Source organism: Geotrypetes seraphini, chromosome 12 (assembly GCF_902459505.1).
Source record: "Geotrypetes seraphini chromosome 12, aGeoSer1.1, whole genome shotgun sequence".
In the NCBI taxonomy this organism is placed as follows: domain Eukaryota; kingdom Metazoa; phylum Chordata; class Amphibia; order Gymnophiona; family Dermophiidae; genus Geotrypetes; species Geotrypetes seraphini.
In genome coordinates, this window is record NC_047095.1 from 24,650,100 (window position 1) to 24,676,871 (window position 26,772).

At 42.3% G+C, this 26,772-nt stretch overlaps 1 protein-coding gene across 1 annotated transcript in view; it reads left to right on the forward strand.

The window, feature by feature from the left end:
- HFM1 (helicase for meiosis 1) overlaps positions 1–26,772 on the forward strand; it is a 354,705-nt gene that overhangs the window by 989 nt on the left and 326,944 nt on the right. Inside the window, exons 2-4 of the mRNA XM_033916380.1 lie at positions 13,125–13,237; positions 17,564–17,600; positions 22,413–22,540. Coding sequence (XP_033772271.1) covers positions 13,129–13,237; positions 17,564–17,600; positions 22,413–22,540 — 274 coding nt within the window. The 5' untranslated portion in view covers positions 13,125–13,128. The remainder of the gene's footprint in view (positions 1–13,124; positions 13,238–17,563; positions 17,601–22,412; positions 22,541–26,772) is intronic.

Here is a 26,772-nt window from a genome sequence, read left to right on the forward strand (position 1 = left end):
AATAAAGAAAAACAATTTAATGAGACTTTTGACGTTGTATTTCCTGCCCCCTCTCCAGAATTAGATGAGGAACTCCATTCAGATGACTTAGTTGAAACTTGCCCAGATGAAGGAAGTATCTGGCAATATGATCTGTGGTTGAGGGCAGGATGACTAATGTGACCATACGTCCCATTTTGAACGGGATCGTCCCATTTTTAGCTCACCTGTCCCGTTCCCACGCACAGCTTCGGGATGCCGAAATGTCCCATTTTCAGAAGGAACGGGACAGGCGCTGCCTGGCTGGCCCGGAACTTCCTCTCTGACGTCAGAATTGACGTCGGGGGGAGGTGGGGAAGGCTTGTGCTGGTCTATTGAAAAAACGTCTTCTGAATTTGACATTTCAACAAGAATGGTTAGACAAGCAAGACAGCTTAAAATAGAAAGTGGCATTCTAGCAACGCCACGTAAAAATAAAGGCAAATCACTTTCAGATGATGTGACAAAAAAGGTGTCCAACTTTATGAAGATGATGAGTGCAGTAGGCCGTGTCCTGGAAAAAAGAACTATATTTCAATCAGAGTTGATGGGAGGAAAAAGTTCAAAAGCAAAAGAGGTTGCTGCTAATCAATCTGAAAGAGATGTTTGTTGAATATCGCAATAAAATGGCCCAAATTTGAGTTTCTCAAAATTCTGTGAATTAAGACCAAAATGGTGTGTCAATGTTGGTTCATCTGGAATGCACTCAGTTTGTGTATGCTCTGCACATCAGAATGTTAAGCTGATGCAAGTAGCATAGTCAAGGATGACTAAAAGGATTTAATGGGAAAAACAGTTTGCAATTTGGAGTAAAAAAATTGTATGCTCCACAGATGTGATGAGTGTCCTGGTAAAGGTGCACTTGAAGCCTACCTTTTCAATGAATACAAGGATATGATTGAATTCAAGCAGTGGATCCAAACAGATTGTGCGACTCTAGAGGTAAAACAAATGGCAGTCAAAAATTTTATAGCTGTAGCCCAGTATGGCTGGTTTGTGAATCACTGCAGCAAAACGCCTCCTGAAGTTCAGGACAGATGGTTACTTCTTTTGCCACTGTAAATGTTGGAGAAATTAACTGTGGGAATTGTTCTAAGAAAACTACAAACATTCCTGAAATTAGACTCTGGTGAAGAGAACTATATCTGACTTACCTAATAAAGTCGAGAGTCGTAGCTGAGTTAAAGCTTGATTTGATAAACCTTTTCTTGGTTGTATTGCCATTATGTCATTGAAATCTGTTATGAACTTACAAGGCAAACTGTGCTTAGTGCTGCATTAACTAAGCTCATGTTATGAACTTTGATTTTGAGGCTGGTGGCCAAATAAAGCCTACATTTTTATTTTGCCATCCTGACTGTGATGTATTCATTGAAAGGTCTACCGAAAGATCAGTTCTAGGCTGTTGCCTAAGGTTAAAAGTCCTGAAGGGCTCCCCTAGTTCCAGGAGGACCACGCCAAACCCGAGCAGTGTGTCATGACCTCGCTGCCTGCCACGCTCTTTGGGGGCACGGGTGTGACAATACACAAATGTATAACTCCATATTTTGAACTCTTTCTGTAATATATAAAGAAGGGCTATAAAGGACAAAGGAAAAGAAGCCCAAAATTGCCAGAATCAGCTAATCCTACTCTGCCAGGGAGAAAAGAAGTCTGGGGTGGACGGGAAGACTTAGAAGAAAAAACACAAGTAACAAAAAAAATTATACAGTCTACTTTAAAGTTGCAGGTAATAGGAGAGACTCATAGCAACTGCATGTCATAAAACAGTATTTCTCAACATGCGGTACGCATACCCCAGGGGTCTGCAGCGCCGGCATTGTATGTCTCCCAACTTCTTTCTGCCATCGTGTATATGCAGTGCCGGTGTTATATGTCTTCCAAATTCCTTCTGCCATGGCATATCTCCTGCCTTCTCTCCCCCAGCCTCCCTTCCCCCCTCCCGGACGAGCAGCGGCAGCTCACTATGTGCTTTTAACTTCACACAGCTGCCACTAGCATTAGTTTAGCCGGCGATTCCATCAGGCAGCCTTGGCCCGCCTCTGATGAAAGAGAAAGTTGCATCATTGGAGGCGGGCTGGTCTAGCAAAGAGCTGCTTGATGGAATCTCCAGCTCCTCTCCCTAGCGACAGCTCACTGTGTGCTTTTAACTTCCCCACATAGCTGCTACTGGAGTATTGTGTTCAATTCTGGTTTCCTTATCTCAAGAAAAATATAGTGCCTCTAGAAAAGGTTCAAAGAAGAGCGACCAAGATGATAAAGGAGATGGAACTCCTCTTGTAAGAGGAAAGACTAAAAAGGTTAGGGCTCTTCAGCGTGGAAAAAAGGTGGCTGAGGAGAGATATGATTGAAGTCTACAAAATCCTGAGTGGAGTAGAATGGGTACAAGTGGATCGATTTTTCACTCCGTCAAAAATTATAAAGACTAGGGGACACTCGATGAAGTTACAGGGAAATATTTTTAAAACCAATAGGAGGAAGTTTATTTTCATTCAGAGAATAGTTAAGCTCTGGAATGTATTGTCAGAGGATGTGGTAAAAGCGGATAGCATAGCTGGTTTTAAGAAAGGTTTGGACAAGTTCCTAGAGGAAAAGTTCCTAGTCTGTTATTGAGAAAGACATGTGTATTACTATTTAAAAAGGCTTCACTTTAGACCTTCAGTCACTTTCCGCACTGGACAGAATGCCAGGAAATCAAAATAGTATACAAATTAAGTTTTATTACATATATACAATATTTCTAGCCATAATCATTGATTAAGTACAGAGTTTGAATTAATACGTTACCGGTTATTACATCATTATTCTGTTATTACGTCATCACTCTGTCGGGGGACCACGAACAGGAGGCTTATTCAGAATGTCATCACACAGCGTATCAATGGTGGAAATGTCCCCCCTTTACAGGTAACTTTCCTCCCTTAAATTGTACTTTTTCCCCATCCCCTTTTTCCAGATTGGATTTACAAACGCGTGCTTACCTCATGTTGAGAGGGTAATCCCCAATCAGCATGTCTTGAAAACAACTAGCTTAGCTCGTGGGTTGTATACCCAGCCCCTCTTTATGGATTGGATACTTTTTCCCTCATCCCCTCTAGCCAGATTGGATTTACAAACGCATGCTTATCTCGTGCAGGGAGGGTGTGATTCTGTCAAGCACCTATCATCAAGTGCTGAAGACTCCTGGCTTTGCTCGTGTGCTGACAGTGACCTGCTCTCATAATAGGAAATTTATCAGCAGGTGCTGAAAAATTTCTGGCCTTGCTCGTTCTCATAATACTTGTGTTTCCCTGTAACAGCTATCATGGATCCTAGGCAGTGTCATTCAATATTAATAATCCTTTCATACCATACGTTTCACATTCGTGTCACATTCGGTCCTTATTGAGTGATACTGCCACAGGATACCATCGTGGGTCGTGTTGATTTACAGCATAGTCCATAAACCACATAACAATTCCACAAGGACAGAACAAGTACTATTATGGTTAGTATAATTACTAATCTGGTGCTCTATTATGCTTTTGTTCAAATTCCTTATGGACTGATTTATCCTACGGGATCCTAGTATTAACTTTCCCAACTTTAAATCCCAATTTGGAACGGAAAAGTTGTTCTCCCAGAATCCTATATCAGGTGTTCAAACATAAGTTTGATTCTGCCAAAGAAGTGTTGACATATTGTGTAAGCATCCTGCAAAGGGTACTATCATTTTTTGGTATTATTGGCTCATTAGTCACCACACATATTACGCGTGGTGCTATTTCAATAATATAGTCCATTCACACACATCATATATTATTGATTGTAATTTACAAATTCGTCCTTGCAATGTGGAGTCACAAAATGTTAAAATTAAATTTAGGTGCCCAGAAAAATTGCTTCTGAGGTTCCCCTAGTATGAGGGGTAACACTACATATTTAAACATTCCTATGCAGTGAGTATCATTACATTGTACTTCTGGGGCTTGAAATTGTTTATTAAACACGGTCCTCCATATCTGCTCATTTCTAGTGTGTTCATTGCTTTTAATTTCTGTAATCCATGTATGGTCTCTTGTTGTCACATTTGCAATGATATATCTGGAGTTAGCGCTGCAAGTGAAGTTATCTTGCTTCCGATTCATTGAAGAATGCTTCCATCTCCATGACGTAACGACCCCTTCTTTAATTGTAATACGTCGCACGGGGGCAGCGCCTCTTACCCCATACCATATTCCAAGGATTCCAAGGCACACGTATATCTACAAGTTTCAGAAAACATTATTACTCTCTCAAATAACATTTCTCCTGAGGGACATATTCCCATTTTTCCACTCCCGGTTTCATTACAAGGAGAGCCTTATCTTTCCCGATTGCAATCACCTCCGCTGGTTCCGGAGGTCCTTTAGGATTGCTAATCCAGATTTTGGCTATGGACAGTTTCCCAATCGTCAAATTGGGGGTTACATTATCCCTCCACTGCCCATATTTGTCATCTGTAGTTAGTTTTTTAAGGGCCTCTTTCAAAAGTCCATTCATCCATTCAATTAATCCCGCTGCCTGGGGATAATAGGGCATGTGATATACCCATTCAATATTATTTTCCTTAGCATATTCTTTTATCTGCCCTCCCGTAAAATGTATTTGTAAGGGCATACCATAATACTGAATAATCATGTCTAAAGTCCTTAGAGTGCTCCATTGTGACGCAGAAGCACAAGGGAATGCTAATAATAATCTACAGCAGTACACATATATTTACATTTACGACTTTCGGGTAACGGTCCTATGAAATCTATTTGCCAAATCTGGGCTGGCAAATCGCCCCGTGCCCCATTACCTTATGTGGTACTTCCCGTTCTTGATATGTTGACACACCAGACATTTTCTGATCACATGTTAGATCAAAGGAATCCCTCGTTCCTGAGCCCACCTGTAAGTAGCTATTTCTCCAAGATGTCCACTTTTCTGATGTGTCCAAATGGCTGTACCTTCCAACCATTCTTCCACCTTAGGAATTTCATTAGTAGTTGTTACAGAAATGGTAGCTGCGGCATCTGCTTGGGAATTAAACAATCGTTCCATTGAATCAACAGGCATATGTGCATCTACATGAAATACTGACACTATTGTCTCCTGTACAATTTTTTCTATGTCTTGCCACAATTCTTTACCCCACAGTTAACCAATTATGGGACTTCCACCCCATTAACCATGTAGCAAGACCATTAGCGACCGACCAGGAGTCAGTAAAAAGATATCCCACTCCCCATTTCACTGGTGATTCATGAGCATATACTGGCTTTATGATTTCCAGCTCTCCGTTAGGAATATTAGCTATTTTTTAGTGCAAAGTAGCTACCCCATGCTCACCTATTTTAGCTCTTTGAGAAATGTACCATTTCCATTTAATAATACTTTGTTCCTGAGCATATCCTACTCTATTTGACTTGGGATCAGACATTACCCATTGCATAATTGGAATTTGTGGCCGCAATAGTAATCTGTTCGGTCTCAGCCAACGCCCAATAACATGCTAAAAGTTGTTTTTCAAAGGGAATATATTTTTCACCTGCTTCCGGGAATTTCCTGTTCCAGAATCCTAAGGGTACCCGTTTCCCACTTTGTTTTTGCCATACATATAATTCCACTTCCCCCTCTCTCATGGGCCACAAATCTACAGCTGTCTGTATGGCTTGTTTAGCATTTCCAAAAGCAACCTGCTGTTCTTCTCCCCACATAAACTCATATTTTTTATTCTTTGGAGTGGGAAAATCTAATATTTTTCGTTTTGCTTTCTCTGTGATTTCCCTAATATCCTCTATTCCACTGAATTCCTAAAAATTTTACCGACGTTGCCGGTCCTTGTATTTTTGTTGGATTTATTTCCCTTCCCTTCTTTTTCATATGGTCAATTAATAAATCCAATTGCCCTTTCACCTCTTCCTTCGTTGTTCCCTGTATCAATATGTCGTCAACATAATGAGAAATTTGTATAGAGGTGAATTTCTGAAATTCATCTAAATGTTCCGCTACTATTTGAGGACAAATGGTAGGACTATGTAACCATCCCTGTGGTAGCCTAGTAAAAGTAGATTGGGCACGTTCAAACAAACCTGAAACCTACTTACAGGAATATACATTAACATTTTATAACATTTCCAATATTCTTTTATCGTTCTTAAAAACTTATTTCGGACTGCTGAAAAGTCCGCGGCCAGCCTTCAGACAGTGACTAGTCAGCCTGCTTGTTACTACAACAAAAGGCACATCCTTCCTTAACACTTCTCACAAAGCTTTCTTCCACATTCTTGTACGTTCGTTCTACAGACTATCTCCCTGCTTTTAACCATCTCTTAAAGAAACAAGGAAAAGAAAAAAAAAATTCAGGCTACGTCAGGCAAACAGCTTCTAAATTTTTATCCATAAACCCTTTGGTTCCTTGTTTACATTATTAATTTCATTACAAATTCCTACATTTAAATCCATAATTTGTTAATATTTAAGCATATTTTAAATATCGATCCCTGTTTTTGCAACATTCGTAGAATTGCAGACAGACCCCATGCTGTCTCTCTCCTTTTTCTCCCCTTCCCCCTCCCCTCTGCCTAGTGAACAAAGGAGAAACTTAAAAAGCCCGCCGTCGTCAAGCTCACATGATAGCATCGAAGGAGAAAAAAGGTGGGGGTGAAAATCCCTCCCTTTGCAGTTTGCTCTTTCAAACAAAGGAACTTTTACTCCAACATCCTATTTACTCGACCGCGCCTTTTATATTTTGTGGCAGCAATATGAACTATTAATACCCAGCTCCTTCGAGCCAAAGCAACTACATCACCCGATTTATCGGGGCATTTTTTTTTTTTCTAAACTACATCACCCGATTTATCGGGGCATTTTTTTTTTTTTTTCTAAACTACATCACCCGATTTATCGGGGCATATTTTTTTTTTTCTAAACTACATCACCCGATTTATCGGGGCATTTTTCCTAAACTTGTACAAGATCAATTGGTTCTGCACTTCCCAGAACCCAGAGCAACTACATCACCCAATTTATCGGGGCATTTTTCTAAACTACATCACCCGATTTATCGGGGCATATTTTTTTTTTCTAAACTACATCACCCGATTTATCGGGGCATATTTCTAAACTTGTACAAGATCAATTGGTTCTGCACTTCCCAGAACCTTTTCCCATGACTCTGCTAATCCATGATTATTGGCTAGTTCTTGTGCTATTAAATTATACGGTGCCTCGATCCAGCTGGGCACCTCTGTAGGTTCTTTTGAGGATTTCTCTCTCTTCCTGAACATTCCTGTATCACAAGAGCGCTCAGGTTTTCTTTAGAGAAATCCTGCCGACTACGCCAATTAATGTATTACTATTTAAAAAGGCTTCACTTTAGACCTTCAGTCACTTTCCGCACTGGACAGAATGCCAGGAAATCAAAATAGTATACAAATTAAGTTTTATTACATATATACAATATTTCTAGCCATAATCATTGATTAAGTACAGAGTTTGAATTAATACGTTACCGGTTATTACATCATTATTCTGTTATTACGTCATCACTCTGTCGGGGGACTACGAACAGGAGGCTTATTCAGAATGTCATCACACAGCGTATCAATGGTGGAAATGTCCCCCCTTTACAGGTAACTTTCCTCCCTTAAATTGTACTTTTTCCCCATCCCCTTTTTCCAGATTGGATTTACAAACGCGTGCTTACCTCATGTTGAGAGGGTAATCCCCAATCAGCATGTCTTGAAAACAACTAGCTTAGCTCATGGGTTGTATACCCAGCCCCTCTTTATGGATTGGATACTTTTTCCCTCATCCCCTCTAGCCAGATTGGATTTACAAACGCATGCTTATCTCGTGCAGGGAGGGTGTGATTCTGTCAAGCACCTATCATCAAGTGCTGAAGACTCCTGGCTTTGCTCGTGTGCTGACAGTGACCTGCTCTCATAATAGGAAATTTATCAGCAGGTGCTGAAAAATTTCTGGCCTTGCTCGTTCTCATAATACTTGTGTTTCCCTGTAACAGCTATCATGGATCCTAGGCAGTGTCATTCAATATTAATAATCCTTTCATACCATACGTTTCACATTCGTGTCACAACATGGGAAAGCCATTGCTTGCCCTGGATCGGTAGCATGGAATATTGCTATTCCTTGGATTTTGGCCAGGTACTAATGACCTGGATTGGCCACCATGAGAATGGGCTACTTGGCATGATGGACCATTGGTCTGACCCAGTAAGGCTATTCTTATGTTCTTTTATGTTCTTAGTTTAGCTGCAGTTCCATCAGACAGCCTTGAGGCTTTTGCTAGGTCGGCCCGCCTCTGATGAAAAAGGAAGTTGCATCATCAGAGGTAGGCCGGCCTAGCAAAGGCCCAAGGCTGCCTGATGGTACCACACTAAACTATTGCTAGCGGCAGCTGTGTGGGGAAGTTAAAAGCATGCAGTGAGCTGCCGCTAGGGGAGGAGAGGCACTGTTGGACAGTGAGAAAAGGTACTGCTGGACATGGGGAAGGACTGGGGGAAGGGAGAAGGGGTACTAGTGGACATGTGTAGAAGGAGAGGAGCTGCTGGACAAGGGGGAGTAAAAGTGAAGGGAAGGGAGAAGAGGCGCTGCTGGACCTGGCAGAAGGGGAAGGGAAGAGGAAGGTGTTGCATGCTGGAGGGGAAGGTGAGATGGTGTATGGGGAGAGAGCATATTAGTTGTGAGTGGGTTTGGGGGGAGGAAAGGAAGGAAAATTGTTGAAGGATGAGTGAGAGTGATGAGAGAGGAAGAAATGAACATGGTGTGGAGAAGAGGGAGAAATGGGGCATGGGGAGGGAACATGTTATAAGTGGGGTTGGGGAAGGATGTCACACTTGAGGGAAGGGACGAGGAAAAAGAAAAAGCGTGCAGGAGGCAGAAACTTGGACTCATGGAGAGAGATAGGGGGAGATGGATGGGGAGGGTAGAAAGGAGGGAAGGAGAAATGTTATAGTTGGGGGAACAGGGATAAGGATGGTGAACTTTCTGATAGCTGGCACTCTTCCAGCGGGGTCCCCCAAAGATCTCCACTTTCACCATCAGTGTTAAACCTTCTAATGCAATCCTTGAGAGCTGAACTAGATCTTGCACAAATAAAATATTTCACCTATGCAGATGACATAACGCTCATGCTATCTTTAACAGCTGCATTAGTCAGTACCTCCCCGCTGTTAAAAAATGTATCCGCTTCATAGAAAACTGGACCTCAACCCACCACCTCAAACTAAATAAGAACAAAACCAAATTCCTTTGGCTTCAATGTTCCCTCTAAGGATTGATGAGGTATATGCAAAAAAAAATATGCATGAGCGACAAGTTACATACTCCACAAATTTATGAGCAGGCGCGGAGGACGCATTTTTAAACAAATGTAGTTTATCCTTGTACTCCTTATGTATTTTTAATCATCTATGGATATGTTTGTATGTTTATTGTTCAAATGGTTTTATTTATTTCCCCAAATTTATTTTTGTTATACGCATTGAAAATATTTGATATTGCGTTTAAATCAAAATCTCAATAAACTTGAAACGAGTGCCTATGAGATTGTGGGAGGGTTAAATACTCAAAACTTAGAAGAATAACAATTTACTTAAAGTTTTTGCTTCGCCAGCTTTCTGGTATCTTTACATACAGTGGCGTACCTAGCATATGTACCAAATATGCAAAAAAAAATATGCATGAGCGACAAGTTACATACTCCACAAATTTATGAGCAGGCGCGGAGGACGCATTTTTAAACAAATGTAGTTTATCCTTGTACTCCTTATGTATTTTTAATCATCTATGGATATGTTTGTATGTTTATTGTTCAAATGGTTTTATTTATTTCCCCAAATTTATTTTTGTTATACGCATTGAAAATATTTGATATTGCGTTTAAATCAAAATCTCAATAAACTTGAAACGAGTGCCCATGAGATTGTGGGAAGGTTAAATACTCAAAACTTAGAAGAATAACAATTTACTTAAAGTTTTTGCTTCGCCAGCTTTCTGGTATCTTTACATACAGTGGCGTACCTAGCATATGTACCACCCGGGGCCCATCATTTTTTGGCACCCCCCCATCTGTACGAAAAACATGATTTTTAGTAACAAGCCACATGTCACACATGAGTACCTAGGAAAAGGCAGCATCTTACATATTGCAGTAAGCAGTACATCAATACACCCATTGTAAAACTAAACAAGCCAGACCAGCACAGATCAATTCTACACCGTCAATCCTAATAGAAAACCATGTCTTTCGAACACACAGAACACAGAAAACACCTTCGCCTAGTATGGAATATGTCATCACAAACTAACTCCTCCCCCTTTTACAAAACTGTACTGTGGATTTTAGCCACGGTGGTAACAGCTCTGACGCTCATAGAATTCTGAGCATCAGAGCTGCTACCACCAAGGCTGGCGCTAAAAAACGCTCCACAGTTTTGTAAAAGGGGGGATAAAATAGAAATACACAGCTTCAACGCTCTAGCTCAGGGGTGCCCAAACTTTTTGGGCTTGCGAGCTGCTTTTAAATGACCAAGTCAAAATGATCTACCAACAATAAAATTAAAAACACAAAGCATACTATACGCTGAGAAAATGTTAATTATCATTCCTATTCTGGGTTTTTTTCAAAGAGGTCAAGGCAGATGACTCTATGCATTGTCACCTTAGTAACAACCATACAAAAATAGACAAATATACCCCCTTTCCTTTTTATTAAACCACAGTAGCAGTTTTTAGTGCAGGGAACTGTGCTAAATGCCCAGAGCTGCTCTCGACGCTCATAGGCTCCCTGCGCTAAAAAACACTATTGTGGTTTAGTAAAAGGGGACCATAGTGCAAAATATAGACAGCATATATAAATTCAGACACATTTTGATCACTAAATTTAAAATAAAATCATTTTTCCTACCTTGTCTGGTGATTTCATGAGTCTCTGGTTGCACTTTCATCTTCTGATTGTGCATCCAATCTTTCTTCCCTTCTTTCAGCCTGTATGCTTCCTCTCCTCCAGTACTCATTCCCTCCCCCAACTTTTTCTTCCTCTCTCCCTTTCTTTCTTTCTTTTTTCTCTCTTGTTGCCCCCTTTCTTTTTTTCTGTTTCCTTCTGTCTCCCTGCCTGCCCCCTTTCTTGCTCCCTACCCTCCACAAAGCCACTGCTGCCATCATCGGGGGTAAAAGGCCCCAAAGCCACCACCGCAACCATCAGGGGAAACAGGCCCCAAAGCCACCGCCGCGGCTGCCCCAAGCTTTCTCTGCTTCACATCGGGCTGACCAGCAATCCCCCGACGTAAATTCTGCCGTCGGAGAGGAAGTTCCACCCAGCCAGGCAGCGATTGGCTGGCTCGAACTTCCTCTCCGACTGCAGCCTTAGGGCGGGTGCATAGCCAGGGCGGAACCCCCCCCCCCCCAGTATGACACTGAAGACATGGCAGTGGCTCCTCTCACAAATCCCCACCTGCGTCGGAAATCTGATGCAGTCGGGGATCTTGAGAGGAGCCGCCGCTGCATATTTCAACTTTAAAATACAGGCCGCCGCCGCTTTCTCTCACCTCGCCCTCGAGTGAGCGACAGGAGAAAGCGTATGAGCGACGCCACTGAAAATAGTGAGCAATCGCTCATGCACTCACCTTAGAGGGAACACTGGCTAGGACCCTTGACTGACCCATGCTATGCTCCAAGAATCACAGTAGATGACACAGACACTCCATTAGAAATACAATCCTGAATATTAGGAGTAGAAGTTGATAACCACCTATCCATGAAAAGCCACATGCAATCAATAATAAAACAATCTTTCCTTGTGATGAGAAAGCAAAAATCCATCAGAAAATTCTTCGAAATAGAGGCTTTCCGAATTTTAGTGCAATCCCTAATCCCTTCTTGCTCTAAAATGTTGTTATTGCATCTACAACTAGTTCAAAGTGCAACGGTAAGACTCATGTATGAACTATGGAAATCAGAACACCTACAGCCCTACTATATGAAACTACATTGGCTACCGATAACTGTAAGGATCAAATTTAAATTAGGCATCTCTGCCTCTAAGATCCTGAAAGGGAATGCCTACGACTACCTAACAGAGTGTCTGTCCAACTCCAGGGTGCCTCCTACAGATATTCCCCCAGAAATTTTTTCTACTTAAAATTCCCAGCATGTAACAATATAAAGTCTACCAAGCAAATTACCGTATCCATCCAATATCAATTAGTAAAATGCTGGAACCAACTACCATTTACACTACGAACTCACTACCTCAGATACAGAAAACTTTTACAAGATTTTCTCTACCAAGACAGGGAGCCTACCCTGAAGTATGGTAACTGAAATAGGAAATGTAAAAACCCATTTCTAAACTGTCTAATGCAACTCCTGGGACAAAATGAAGAGTCAACAATGACCTATTTGTACTTGTAGCTATGTATTTGAAACTGTGACCTAACTGTATTAATAGTTGTACTCATCTACCTGTACTAGCAACCCTATTGAATGTCTGTGTCAATTGGTCCATTGTAACTTCCTGGCTAACGGACCCAGCCTCTTGAACTGCAATCCGACCTTGAATTGAATAGGTAAAGACGGAATAGAAAACCTGATTAACATAACATTTCTTTCTGGAGTCTCCAGCCGGAAGACCAGAGAAAGTGAACAAAGACAAGATGCATTTACTTCTTGTACAAGTGATGGCATCTGTTGTCAAATGATACCACCCTAGAACCCTTACTAAAGATAAAGCATGTATATAACTGTAATGTGCTGTCTATGCCATTCGTTACCCACAACTTGCCCAAACCCCACCCCCTAACATGGCATGTGCTGTCATATTAGTACAGTAATGGTTTCCCTGCTTGTGCATTAACAGCTGACTTGTGTTAATTTGCTTAACACACTTTAGTAAAGCAGCTTCTTTATAAAAATTATTATTATTACTATTAAATGAATGAAATACATAAATATAACAATTTATGTCTTGTTTCAACAATGTGGTTTATAAAGAAAGATGAACAGTACCAGTGTAAATGATTTAACTTTTGTGTATGGTTAATTATTTAAAACATGAGATGCTATATTTTATATAGGCATATGGCAGACAAAGAGTTGAAAAGCTGGTACCTTGACCCTGTTCCAGCTGTTTCAGAAATTCCATCTACTCAGGATTTACAGAAAGAGTTAGAAAACTGTAAACCATTAGGTAACGCATTATTTTATTCCTCTATAGTTTCTTATAAGCTGTTGCTGTTTACTGTATGTTTTGCTTCTAGCAAGTAATTCAGTTGTTCCATACCATACCTTATTGTTTCTTGTACCCCGCAAATGTCTGCTAGGAATCACTGCGGCTTACATAATATTAGAAAAACTACAGAGACACGGACATTATACAAATGACTGCATAGGACTTAATGTCTATGCAGAGAAGAAAATAGATGTGTTTTAAGTGCTTTCTTGAATTGGAAGTATCAAGGTGTTTGGCACAAGCTGCCTGGCCAGATTTTGTGGCCTTGGAACTCGAAGGTGGATGCAAAGAGTGCTTTCCTCCAGACTTGACATGGGAAAGGAAATGCCAGTTTCCAGCATTGTTCTGCTATTAAATAGATTGTGAGTCCACTGAGACTTAATTACCTGTATGTATACTTTTGAGTATGGTTGTAAAACTACAAAACGGCAGTATACAAGTCTCAATCCCTATCTCTATTCCTAAAGAAATGATTTAAAAAAAGATCCAGAACTCTGTCTACATATTGATCAGTAATTTTATGTAGAACAGCACACTGTGTATGTTCAAGTAGGCTTCTATAAAATCATTTGATATGCAAGTATGCAAAAGCAGGTACAGAGAAATCATAATACAGGTACTCCACCAATTTTCCAGCAATGGACGGTCCGGCACCTCCTTTAGTCTGGTGCAAGCATCATCTGCAATCTGCTGCTTGATGGGGGGGGGGGGACTAACTTGGGACATAGGAGGGAGGGAATAGAAAAGGAGAATTGATGGGCATAAGTGTGTGAGAAATTGTGCACATGGGGGAAAGGAAAATTGGGCATAGAGAGGAGTGAGGTAGAGATGCTTGGGGAATAGAAGGATGAGAGGGAGAAATGTTGGATATGGTGGTGGAGAGGGCAGATTGAAGGGGATGCAAGGGGGAGGAATGTTGGACATAGTGATGGAGGGAAAAATGTGGCATTGTGCTGGAGAGAGGTGACAGAAGGAGACATGGGCATGGTGCTGGTGGGCAGTGGTGAAAAATGCTGCACATGATCCGGGGAATGAGATAGAGAGAAATGTTGGATGTGGCAGTAGAGGGGGTGGGAGAAATGCCTGGATCTCTCAAGACAGATGGACAGTGAGAGAGAGAGAGAGAGGGAGACATATTGCCAATAGGGATGGAGGAGAGAGGAAGAAAAGTTGGATTCATGGAGGGACACAGAGCAGTGGTCTCAAACTCAAACCCTTTGCAGAGCCACATTTTGGATTTGTAGGTACTTGGAGGGCCTCAGAAAAATAGTTAAAGTTTTCTTTCAGGAATGACAATTTTGCATGAGGTAAAACTCTTTATAGTTTATAAATCTTTCCTTTTGGCTAAGTCTTAATAATAATATTGTAATTTATAGCTAAAGAAACATATGATACAGAAACTGTTTTATTTTACTTTTGTGATTATGATAAACATATCGAGGGCCTCAAAATAGTACCTGGCGGGCCGCAAGTTTGAGACCACTGACAGAGAGAGATGTTGGTTGGGGAAGGGAATGGGGTCCAGAGGAGAGGAAGCGTGCAGGAGGCAGAAATAAATAAATATTGGAAATGCACCAGAGTCTCATGAAATCACCAGACAACAAAGGTAGGAAAAATAATTTTATTTTCAATTTAGTGATCAAAATGTGTCAGTTTTGTGAATTTATATCTGCTGTTTATATTTTGCTCTATATTTGTCTATTTTTCTATAGTTGTTACTAATTGCATATTTTAAAGTCATCTGCCTTGACCTCTTTGAAAAAAAGCCTGAATATAAATGATAATTAACATTTTCTGTGTGTACTGTGTGCTTTGTGTTTTTTAATTTTGTGGTTACAATTATGTATTAATAAGATTATATTGTGTGTATATGAAAAATGGATGGAAGAAATTGAGTTATAATTAGTACTATTATTATGGAGGTGGGGTCAGGGGCGGAGCTTGGGTGGGGGTACTCGGTGGTATTTTTTAGGCTTAGGGGGTACTTGGCTTGAAGAAGCTGAGAATCACTGATCTATGGTCTAGCTTCATGATTTCTAGACCTCGGTCTTCCCATTTATGGGTACATGCCACTTTCTTCATACCTGTTCGGTATTACCTATCCAGTAGTGCTACTCCAATACTTCAAACTGAGAAGTTCCTCTATTAAATCGCTCTATATATTGCTCTACTTAAACCTACTATATACATTACTCTATTAAACCTATTATATATATTACTCTATTAAACCTACTTTATATATTACTCTATTTATAGAGCAATTATAATTTTTCTATTCTACTATTAACGCATTGCAATATAGCCTGCATTTTTTTGCTACTTTCTAAGGAGTTAAAAATCAAAAAGAGAACCAGTACTGGCACCTTGTACTCTATTACCTTAACAGCGGCTCGAGTTTTCTTGATTGCCTATTCATACCCCTGTAATGATGAGTCGTAAAGCAGTCTAATATCCAAGGACAACTCCAGAAGAGGATTGGACCAGATCTGCCTCAGCCAGTAGGGTGAGATTAGGATCATGGTTCCTTGCTTCTGCTTGAGTTTCAGCAAAGTCTTCCCTAGCAGAGGCATGGGAGGATATGCATACAGAAGGTTCCCCCTCCCTAATCCAGGAAGATGGGATCTGATGCTAGTCTATTGCATGATTTGTGTCAGGAGCCTGTGAGAAATGGGCTCTCCTTCACGGAATGTTTCTTCAGGCCACATATTGTGCAGGCAAGGACAAGTCCCCCAGTTCTGTTCCAGGCTCAGATCACACAGCAGATTAGTATTGGATGCCTTCTTCTGAATTGTGGGATAAAGAAGACTTTACTAAAACTCAAGTAAGATCCTTTCACTTGCTTTACACAAAAACTGCTTGTGGTTTAAAGACCAATTCTATAAGAGTTTACCTCAATGCAATTAGTGCTTACCATTCACGTGGAAGAGTAAGTCCATCTCTATATAGCCTGTAGTTGTTCATTCATGAGCTTTGTTATTAAGTAAGCCCCCTATCAAATCTACTGTCTCGTGGGATCTCAACGTGGTTTTCACCCAGCTAATAAAAGATTATTTTGAGTCACTTGATTCCTGTCATCTGAAGTTTTCACCTTGAAAGTAGTATTGCTGGGCTCAATCTCCAATTAGCTAGCAGATTGCATCTCCTTTGCTTATGGGCTGATCCTTGGGTGATGTGAAGGCTTGTAATGTCAGAGCCATGGCAACTTCAAGAGCCCACTTGACATTAGCCTCCATAGATGAGATTTGCAAGACTGTGATGTGGTCCTCTGTCTACACATTCACATCTCATTACTGCCTTGAGTAGAATTCCAGACCTGATAGATGGTTCAGTCAGACAGTCCTGCAGGATTTGTTTAGCGTCTAGAATCTAGCTCCACCCCCTGTAGGCTCACATTGATTGGAAATCAGGCCTTGATATTTTGAGTCCCTATTGTCCTTGCCTTTTTATTTTTCGTGAGCTTGGTAGCTAGGAATCCCCAGATATGAGCACTGAAGGCCTGTTTGTCCTCAGAGAATGCAAAGTTACTTACCTGTAGCAGGTGTTCTCTGAAGGCAACAAGCCAGATAATCTCACAGACCCTCCCACCTCCCCTTCAAGATGTTCTATAAGCTATATTATAAGACTAAAGGACCTCTGTGTCGAGTGGGAAGGCACCCACATGCATGGTACAGTGCTACTAGAATTTCCACTAATAAAAGCTAATTAGCTCCATGCAGGGCTCCATTGGATGACATTATCCAGCTGTGAGAAAATTCGATTTGCTGTCCTTGGGGAACATCTGCTACAAGTAAGTAACTTAATTTCACTTTTTTAAAATTTGACATTGCAGTAACTGTCTTATTTTGGTTTTCTTTACAAATAAGACATAAAACAAAATGTACACAATTTTTAAAGAAAGCAGTCAAAAAACAATTCATATGTTAGAATATTATGTATGCTCTTATAGCTTTAGGTTTTACCATATTATACCTAAGTCAGATGTAGGGATTGGAATTAAAATTGCCACAAACTTAAGGCCTCTTCTATCAAACTGCGCTAGCAGTTTGTAGCGCGGTGAGCCACCCTGAATGTCCCGTGCTGCTCCTGACGCTCATGGAGTTCCTATGAGCGTCGGGAACAGCGTAGGCCATTCAGCGCAGCTCTCTGCGCTAAAAACTGTTAGCGCAGTTCGATAGAAGAGGCCCTTTGTTTCATCATTCTTTTGTTTTTCACAATGATAGAAATCATAATTGGATTACAGATTTTCAGTGACTTCAAATAATAAAATATTTTCTAAAATTTCAGAACAAGAAGAAACTGGAAATTTAAAGTATAGGAAAACGTAAGCTTGTTATATATTATCAAACTTCTGAATTATATTGTATTACTAGTCTTTAAACCCGTTACATTAACAGGTGCTAGAATATATATATGTCTGTCTTTCTTTCTGTCTCTCTCCCTACCCCTGTCTTTTTCTTTCTGTCTCTCTCCCTCCCGCTGTCTTTCTTTCTGTCTGTCTCACTCCCAGGCCCCCTATGTCTGTCTGTCTTTCTGTCTCTCTCCCTGCCCCTGTGTCTTTCTTCCTTTCTTTCTGTCTCCCTCCCTACTTCCCTGTGCAGCAGCCGCAGCATTCCCTCCCCCCCCACTTCTCTGTGCAGAAGCCGAAGCCAAATTCCCTCCCCCTCCATTTCCCTGTGCAGCAGTATTTTTCCCCTCCCCCCCCACTTCCCTGTTCAGAAGCCGAAGCAGCATTCCCTCCTCCTCCATTTCCCTGTGCAGCAGCAGGATTTATCCATCCCCCCTACTCTTCCCGCGGTCTGGCCGGCTCCCTTGCCGGAGTTATTTTTAAGTTTAAAGGTGCCGTGGCGGCTCCTCTAATGATCTCCACCTGCATCGGAAGTCTTCTCTGATGCAGGTGCAGCTCGTGAGAGGAGCTGCCATGGCACCTGTAAACTGAAAAATAACTCCGGCAAGGGAGCCGGCCAACTGGCAGTTCAATGAGAGCCACAGCTTCAAAACGGAGCCCTCTGTTAGGCAGTGGATTTGCTCACCTTTGTAAAGCCTTGGGATTTTTGAAGCTTCGGTCTGGCCTGTTCCCTGCATGCCTTGCCATAGTGTATTTTTTAGTTGAAAGATGCGGTGGCAGCTCCTCTCATGATCCCCCACCTGAGTCGGAAGTCCGGCGCAGGCGGGGATCATGAGAGGAGCCACCGCCACGCCTTTCAACTTATAAATACACTGCGGCAAGGCAAGCAATGAGCAGGCCAGAACAAACAACAGCACGGAAAACAGAACCCTAAGAGCGCATGCTCACTCCTACCTGCCGGAGACCTACAGCTCACGGAAAACGGAATATGCAGGTAACAGTGCGCTAGGAAGGGAAAGGAAGTCAGGATATCCGGCACACCTGAGCGTTTGGGGCGTGGTCCCCAGCTCCTAAACCTCAGGTCTGCCTGGCTGGAAGGAGAGAAGCAAGCAGGCAGCGAAAGCAAGCAGTCGCAAAGCTCAGGGCTGAGAGCTCTGCAAAACTATGCTGTTCCTGAGCAGATGGAGCTGGTAGAGGCTGGGGCAGGGGCACCTGAAAATCCTTGCGAAGAGTTCCAAGATATGGAACTGGATTTTGAACCGGACAGCCCATGGAAGTCTGCTAGCCAAAGGCAAGTGACTAATACTATAACTATGGATTACAAATGTACAAGTTTTTGTTTTAAAGCCTATTTTTGAGCAAGTCTGCCTGTGTTTGTTTGAAGGAGGTGGGGGTTTGCCCACGTTAAATGTGGAGGGATAGAGGGCCATATCTTGGCAATATTCCAGCACGTGGAGCACACCACCTTCCCCAGCACTACTGCGGCTGGAAGAATCAGTGCTGTGGCACTGATTGAAACAGAAGTCTTTTTGGTAAAGACTATGGACTTAGGCTGAGACTATATTTTGAATGTACAGAGAACCTTTCTTGTTTGGAAGTCTTGCTACAAAGAAAAATAATCCTTTCTGCTGAGATTTAAGGTTTCTAGTTTTGGAGTTTTGAAACCTTTTTTCTTTTTGAGAAATATTACACTGCACTAGAACTGTTAAGTTTATTTATTCCTGATATTCAAGGACTTACCTATTGGTGGCTATTACCTGACAAGTTTAGTTTCTTTGATTACTTTATGTTGAAGACTGGTGGCAAGTTGATATATAAAGCAACCATTTTTGTTTGTGGAAATTGCACAATTAAATCCAGTCCAGTTTTTTTGATTTTCTTATTTACCGACTTTGCAGTGTGTTTTTTTTTTTCTTTCTGGTTTGGCGAATCCCTGACTTATTTATCCCTGTGTTGCTAGCCGCAGCTCACAGGAGCCAAAACTTCTGTGTCCCAGCGGCTCGGGACCCATTGCCCTGACCCCGCTGGTGACAGTGTGTGTATGTGTCTCCAGTTGCTTGTCTGTGAACTACCAAGACTGTATGAAGATCCTTTTTTAATTTCATATTCACATTCAAGACATTATCTTTGAAGGAAATGGCAGAAATCTTATTTACAACCAATAAACATTGGATTAAATTCAGAAAAAAAAGAATACATAATACTGTTATTGCAATCCTCGACTATAAAGGGGCAAGATTAGAAAAATCCTAGGAAAGGGAATTTACATTGAAATATTCTAAAGCAGGGGTGTCCAATGTCGGTCCTCGAGGGCCGCAGTCCAGTCGGATTTTCAGGATTTCCCCAATGAATATACATGAGGTCTATTTGCATGCACTGCTTTCATTGTATGCTAATAGATCTCATGCATATTCATTGGGGAAATCCTGAAAACCCGACTGGATTGCGGCCCTCGAGGACTGACATTGGACACCCCTGTTCTAAAGGAATAGAACAGTCTAATCCAATGATATAGGACTCCTTTTACTAAGCCGCGTTAGGGCTTTAACGCGCGGAATAGCGCGCACTAGACCTTAATGCCAGCATTGAGCTGGCGTTAGTTCTAGAAGCGTAGCGCATGGTAATTTCCTGCGTGCGCTAAAAACACTAGCGCACCTTAGTAAAAGGAGCCCATAATTTATAGGACTCAAATTACACTAGGTCTTCCTGGGTTGCATCAGTATCCCATTACCTTCAAGGAAAAACTGCAACTGAACAGGATCATAAAATATTATCTTGATAGGAAATGAAACATTTGCTTGGAAATCTTAATTGATAAACAGCTGCTAAGGAAATCACTTTATTGCAGTAAGACAAAAATTCCTTCACTTGTGTCCATTTTGAAACGTCAGGAAACATATAAATCCTTTCTTCCAAAAAAGAGACTTGTTTAAAATTATAATAAAGCTTTAGTATCATCTCTTTATCTTGAAAAAAATACAAAAGAAACCAAAAAGTGTAGCTCGAGCAATAAGTTCTATGTCTGATACCAACAAAGCTGAAACCTCCATTTCTTCTCCAAGAGGTTTTAGGTCTTTCTGTGATCTCAAAAAGTAAAGTTTCTATAGAGGAGGAATATTATATTCTGAGATCTTCAAAATATTGATCAGAAAAATTTTAAACCGTTCTCAAGAGTCATATATTTAGGAACAGGAAAATTTAAAACTCTTAAATTAAGGCTTCTATTTTGATTCCCTAAATTGTCAATTTTTCTCAAGAGCAGAACTTTGTTAGACATCTGTTGTTTTAATAGGTTTACTGTTGCATTAGTTGACTGTTTAATTTTTTCAATCTCTGATGTATGTTTTTGAATTACTTTCTCTACATGGGCAAGTTTAGTAGAAAGGTTTAGAGAGAGTCATGAAATTAGTACATACCAAATGAGTTTTCTATGGCAGACCAGAGGGATTCCAGCGTTATCACCGAAGGCTTTTTGAGTTGCTTGAGTGTAGGTATCACTGCCCGTTCTTGAACTGAGGTCCCAGTAAAAACTGGACCTGGTCTTTCTCTACACTCCCCACCACTCGACATTGCAGGTGCGCCACTCCCATTGAGTTGCAATGCCACCACTGGCGTTGAAGCTTCCTATTCTGGGTTTGCCAAGGTTGCACTCTCATTCACACTCGGAAACATCTGATGACCCTCCATGAATGGCTGATGTTCTACAGCCTCTCCAGGACTGGGGGGTCAGCCGAGCTCAATGAAAGATTGTCCAAGCTGAGCTTTTCCCACAGCTCAGCAGCAGAAACACCCGGAGTCACTGGAGTGACTGTGTAAGATGTTATAACAGTCTGCTGTGGAGATGAAGTAGCAGGTACCGGGGGGAGGGGGGTAAACCCTCTGCTGCCCTCTGTTTTTGGGCATCATAAGTTTAGTTAGAAAATTTTTTGCAAAGAAAAAAGCAATCCCTCGAAGCAGGATCCTTCACCTACACATCCTATTCGGTCGCCATCTTGCAGTTCTTCAGTTTATCATTGAAGAAGAACTAGCCATTAGTGCTGTAATGAAAATCTTTAGTTTCCAAGAGTTACATAAATGTTAGTGCTGGTTGCACTCAGGTATGTGGCTTCTTTGGTTCCACATTGTTTAAACTATATCTCTCTTGTTTAATTAAATGTTTTTTGTTGCAGAGCACAAAAGATTTGAATTGTCAGGGAGTTCCCTGTGCCTTCTTTGCTATTTCTCCTTTTAGGGGTTATCTATTTCTTTCCCACGAACTGAGGGGCTGTGCACTGCCCAGTGACACAAGGAGGTAGAGTTGAAAAATGTAGATGATGCCTTCTGCAATCCTTATAGGTTTGGGAAAGTAACCCACTTGTCAAGAATACTGTACCCTTCTACTAGAAAGAAGATTATTGAGGTATCAAGGTGGGGAACTTTCTGTGTCCTCCCTTTCTCCCTCCTTCCCCCATCCTCCCATGGTCTGTGGCTTCTTTTTTAAAAAAAGTTTTATTCATATTGATAGAGACAGGGAAAGAAAATGGAGAAATCTGGTAATATCATTAGTGACAGCAAATTGGAGGAATTCCTGGCAGTGAGGGTGTCGGCAGCAGGGAGGTACGTGCCAGATTGAGGAAGGAGAATTGCATATGCCAGCTAAATGTTGCAGCTGTCAGGTACCACAGTTGCCTCTTATCTCAATTCCACATTGTACATCATTTCTAAAATGCCACTTATAGTTTATATATATAAATATTGTTGAACATGTTACGACAACTCTTTAGTATATATTTTTTGTTTGTTTTGCAGCTTGTTTAAAATGCCTAAGCATTTATCTGAACTTCTAGAATATCATGCCAGTTCTGGTGAAATAGTGTTAGATACTATTAGCAACACCAGCTTACAGAATATGGGAGGAAAACAGATGAACAGCCCTGGTAAAGAGATGACGCAATATTTAAGTTTTAATCAACTTAGTGTACAAAATTTTGATGGGAGACCAGAACACAAATCAAAATGCACCCTTGTTTCCTTCAGCTTTTTTATCTATCAATGTTCCTTGTAATTATAACTCTAACCTTCTCTGTGTTTTTTAATCTATATATATAAAATCAGATGTATTTATGTTCCACCATAACTCCAAAACACATGGGCAGATTTCAACCAAACTTGGTATACATATCAAGTACTATCTGGGCACAAACACTGTGGGGATGGGAAGGGGATGATATGTAAAGAATCATCGAAAAAGACAGATATTGCTTTGACCAATTGTGCCAAGCTTGGGAAATGATGTCACAATGTGCTGTGCTGTCATTGCTGTAACAATGCTTCCAAGGAAACATAAGGCAAGTTATCCCAGGACAAGCAGGCAGATATTCTTGACTGATGGGTGACGGCACCGACGGAGCCCCGGTACGGACAATTTTAGAGTGATTGCACTCTAAGAACTTTAGAAAGTTCTAGCTCGGCCGCACCGCGCACGCGCGAGTGCCTTCCCGCCCGACAGAGGCGCGCGGTCCCTCAGTTTCTTAGTTTCCGCGGAGCTAAGAAGACGTGTTTTCAACGGCTGTTGAAACTTTTTTCTCTTTGCCTTCCCGCTCGCGTAAACTTTTGATTATTATTAATCTTATTTCTTTTCTGTTTCTATTTGTAAAAAAAAAAAAAAAAAAATCCATTTTTTCTTTATTTTAATCTTTCCCCGGCGGGGCCTTCTGCCACCATCGAAGCCTCGGCCTTCGATTTGGCTGAAGCCGTTTTTCCTTTCATGCCCCCTCAACCGGGTTTTAAAAAGTGCCAGCGGTGTGCTCGGCCTATATCTCTCACGGACCCACACAACTGGTGTTTACAGTGTTTGGGTCCTGAGCATCAGGCCTCCACTTGCACCCGCTGTGCCACTCTAAAAAAAACAGACATTAAAAAATCGCCAAATCCAGCAGCGATTGTTGTTCGGTGCCGAGATGTCCGACCCCGTTCCATCGACTCCAGCTTCGGCACCGATTCAGTCGGCACCCTCTTCTTCGACGCCGCGTGATTCCGCACCGGCGTCTCACCAGTCAGGTAAGCCGGCTAAGAAGCCTTCCCCGCTGGAGCGTCCCCCGGTCTCGAGTGCAGTGAGTCCAATCCTGCCGACTGGGAGACGCCAGCGGAAGCGTTCCGCCCCTATAGAGGTGAGTCCCTCGACATCGGGCTCCTCATCTCCGGGGCGTCGAACGGCACCGCAGGTACCGCAGAAGAAAAAGGCGGTACCGGTGCCATCCCTCGATGACCGCATCACGGCCATCCTTCAGGTGCAGCTTAAGGACCAATTGAAACAGCTCCTTCCTGCTATCCTGGCTCCGACCCTTCCGGTGCCGGTCCGCACCGAGCTACCGGTACCGATTGTGGAACAGCCTGTGTTACCTGCTTCCACGACTTCGGTACCGCTTCAACTAACTTCATCGGTATCGATGCCAGTTCTTGCACCGGAGCTGAGAGCTCACCATCAATCGGTGCAGACTTCGGCACCAGTGCGACCGATAACATCTCCTGACTCGATATCGATGAGGTCGGGTAAGTCGTTACACAAAACCCGACACTTACAATCATCGACACCTGAGTCTCAGGACCATACTTCCCATGTCAGGGATCCTGATCTGTGGGGAGACTCAGAGGAACCCTTTCTTTCTGAAGGCGAATGTTCCTCAGAGGAGGAGGATTCAACTGTCCCTGACCCATCCTCCAAACAAGTCACTTCCTCTTTCTCCTGCTTTTTAAAAGAGATGTGTGACTCCTTATCCATTCCTTTGGAAGCTGAATCCAAAAAGTCCAAAGCTTTTTTGGATGCCCTTGATTTTGACCAGCCTCCAAAGGAATTTTTGAAACTCCCTCTTCATGACATCTTGAGGGAAACTTTCTATAAGAATTTAGAGACTCCTTTAACTGTACCAAGGGCCCCACGTAAACTGGATTCTCTATATAAGGTAATTCCCATTCCTGGGTTCGACAAACCTCAACTTCCACACGAATCCTTGACTGTCGAATCCACCCTTAAAAAATCTTCAGGAGCCAGTGTATATGCATCGGTACCTCCTGGCAGAGAAGGCAGAGCCATGGATAAATTTGGTAAGAGGCTCTACCAAAATGCTATGTTAGCAAATAGAGCTAGCAATTATGCTTTTCATTTTTCTTTTTATTTGAAGCATCTCCTTACCACCATGGCTTCATTCGAAAAGTACCTTCCTTCACGAAAACATCACTCCTTCCATACCTGCTTGTCGTCTCTTTTTCAATTACGTAAGTTCATGGTTAGATCCATATATGACACCTTTGAACTTACATCCAGAGCGACAGCAATGTCGGTAGCTATGCGTCGCCTGGCCTGGCTTCGGGTATCCGACCTTGATGTTAATCATCAGGATCGGTTAGCCAACGCCCCTTGCCTAGGGGATGAGCTCTTTGGGGAATCCATGGACTCAACCACACAAAAGCTCTCTGCTCATGAGACACGCTGGGATACCCTGCTTAAAAATAAAAAGAAGCCTCCTCCGCCTAAACCATATAGGCAGCAGTCGGCCTATCAACGCCGCTTCACAGCTCGGCCATTACCTACCACTGCTCAGCAACCCAGGCGTCAAAGGCAGCAACAACGTCAGCCTCCCAGACAGCAGCCACAGCAGCAACCTGTGAAACCACCTCCTCAGCAGAAGTCACAGCCCTTTTGACTTCATTCTCCACAGTATAGCCAGTATTCCTATTCCTGCTCTCCTGCCTCAACCTATAGGAGGTCGACTTTCTCTGTTCCTCAGCCGATGGGGAAGTTATCACTTCGGACCAATGGGTCCCTCAACATCATCCAACACGGCTACTCTCTCAACTTTCAGACCCTTCCATCTCAAAACCTGCCAAAAGAGTCTGCTTTGAACAGTCCTCAATCTGCCCTCCTCATTCAGGAGGTTCAATCCCTCCTTCTTCTAAACGCTATAGAAGAAGTTCCTCAAGATCAAAAAGGGCAGGGATTCTACTCCCGTTATTTTCTAGTCCCCAAAAAAACAGGAGATCTCAGACCGATTTTAGATCTCCGCGATCTCAACAAACACCTGGTAAAAGAAAAATTCAAGATGCTTTCTTTAGCCATCCTTTATCCTCTTCTCAATCAAAACGACTGGCTATGCTCCCTCGATCTCAAAGAGGCATACACTCGCATACCGATCCATGTAACCTCAAGACAGTATCTCCGCTTCATGATCAATCATTGTCATTATCAATACAAGGTGCTGCCCTTCGGCCTTGCCTCCTCTCCAAGGGTCTTCACCAAGTGTCTCATTGTGGTAGCGGCATTTCTACGCTCTCACCACCTTCAGGTCTTCCCTTACCTGGACGACTGGTTAATCAAAGCCACATCCGCTCAAGCAGTTCTACTGGCCACCAACCAAACCATCTTGTTTCTACGAATTCTGGGATTCGAGATCAATCTACCCAAATCTCATCTCATCCCCACTCAGAGACTTCAATTCATTGGAGGCGATCTTGGACAACACTCCTCATGAGAGCTTTCCTACCATCCAATCGTCTTCAGAGCCCTTCAGTCTCTTTGTCAGCAGGTGCTTTCACTGCCTTCCATCTCAGCCAGGCAAATGATGGTACTCTTGGGGCACATGGCATCTACAGTTCATGTCACGCCCCTCGCACGTCTTCACCTGCGCACTCCTCAATGGACCCTTGCTACTCAGTGGTCCCAAGCGACGGATCCTTGCTCACGACACATATCTGTGACATCATCTCTTCGTCAGTCTCTTCAATGGTGGTTGGTATCCTCCAATCTATCCAGAGGTCTTCTGTTCCATCAGCCTCCTCATCAACTGGTCATCACCACCGACGCCTCTCTTATGCATGGGGAGCTCACTTGAACGAGTTCCAGACTCAAGGTCTTTGGACAGCCCAGGAAAAGAAGCATCAAATCAATTTCCTGGAACTCAGAGCGATGTTTTATGCCCTCAAAGCCTTCCAACATCTTCTCTTTCCTCAGGTCCTTCTGTTGTGCACAGACAATCAGGTTGCGATGTACTACATCAACAAACAGGGTGGGACAGGCTCTCAGCCTTTTATGCCAAGAAGCCCAAATAGATCTGGAATTGGGCCATAGATCACCATCTCTTCCTGAAAGCTATCTACATTCAGGGAGCACAGA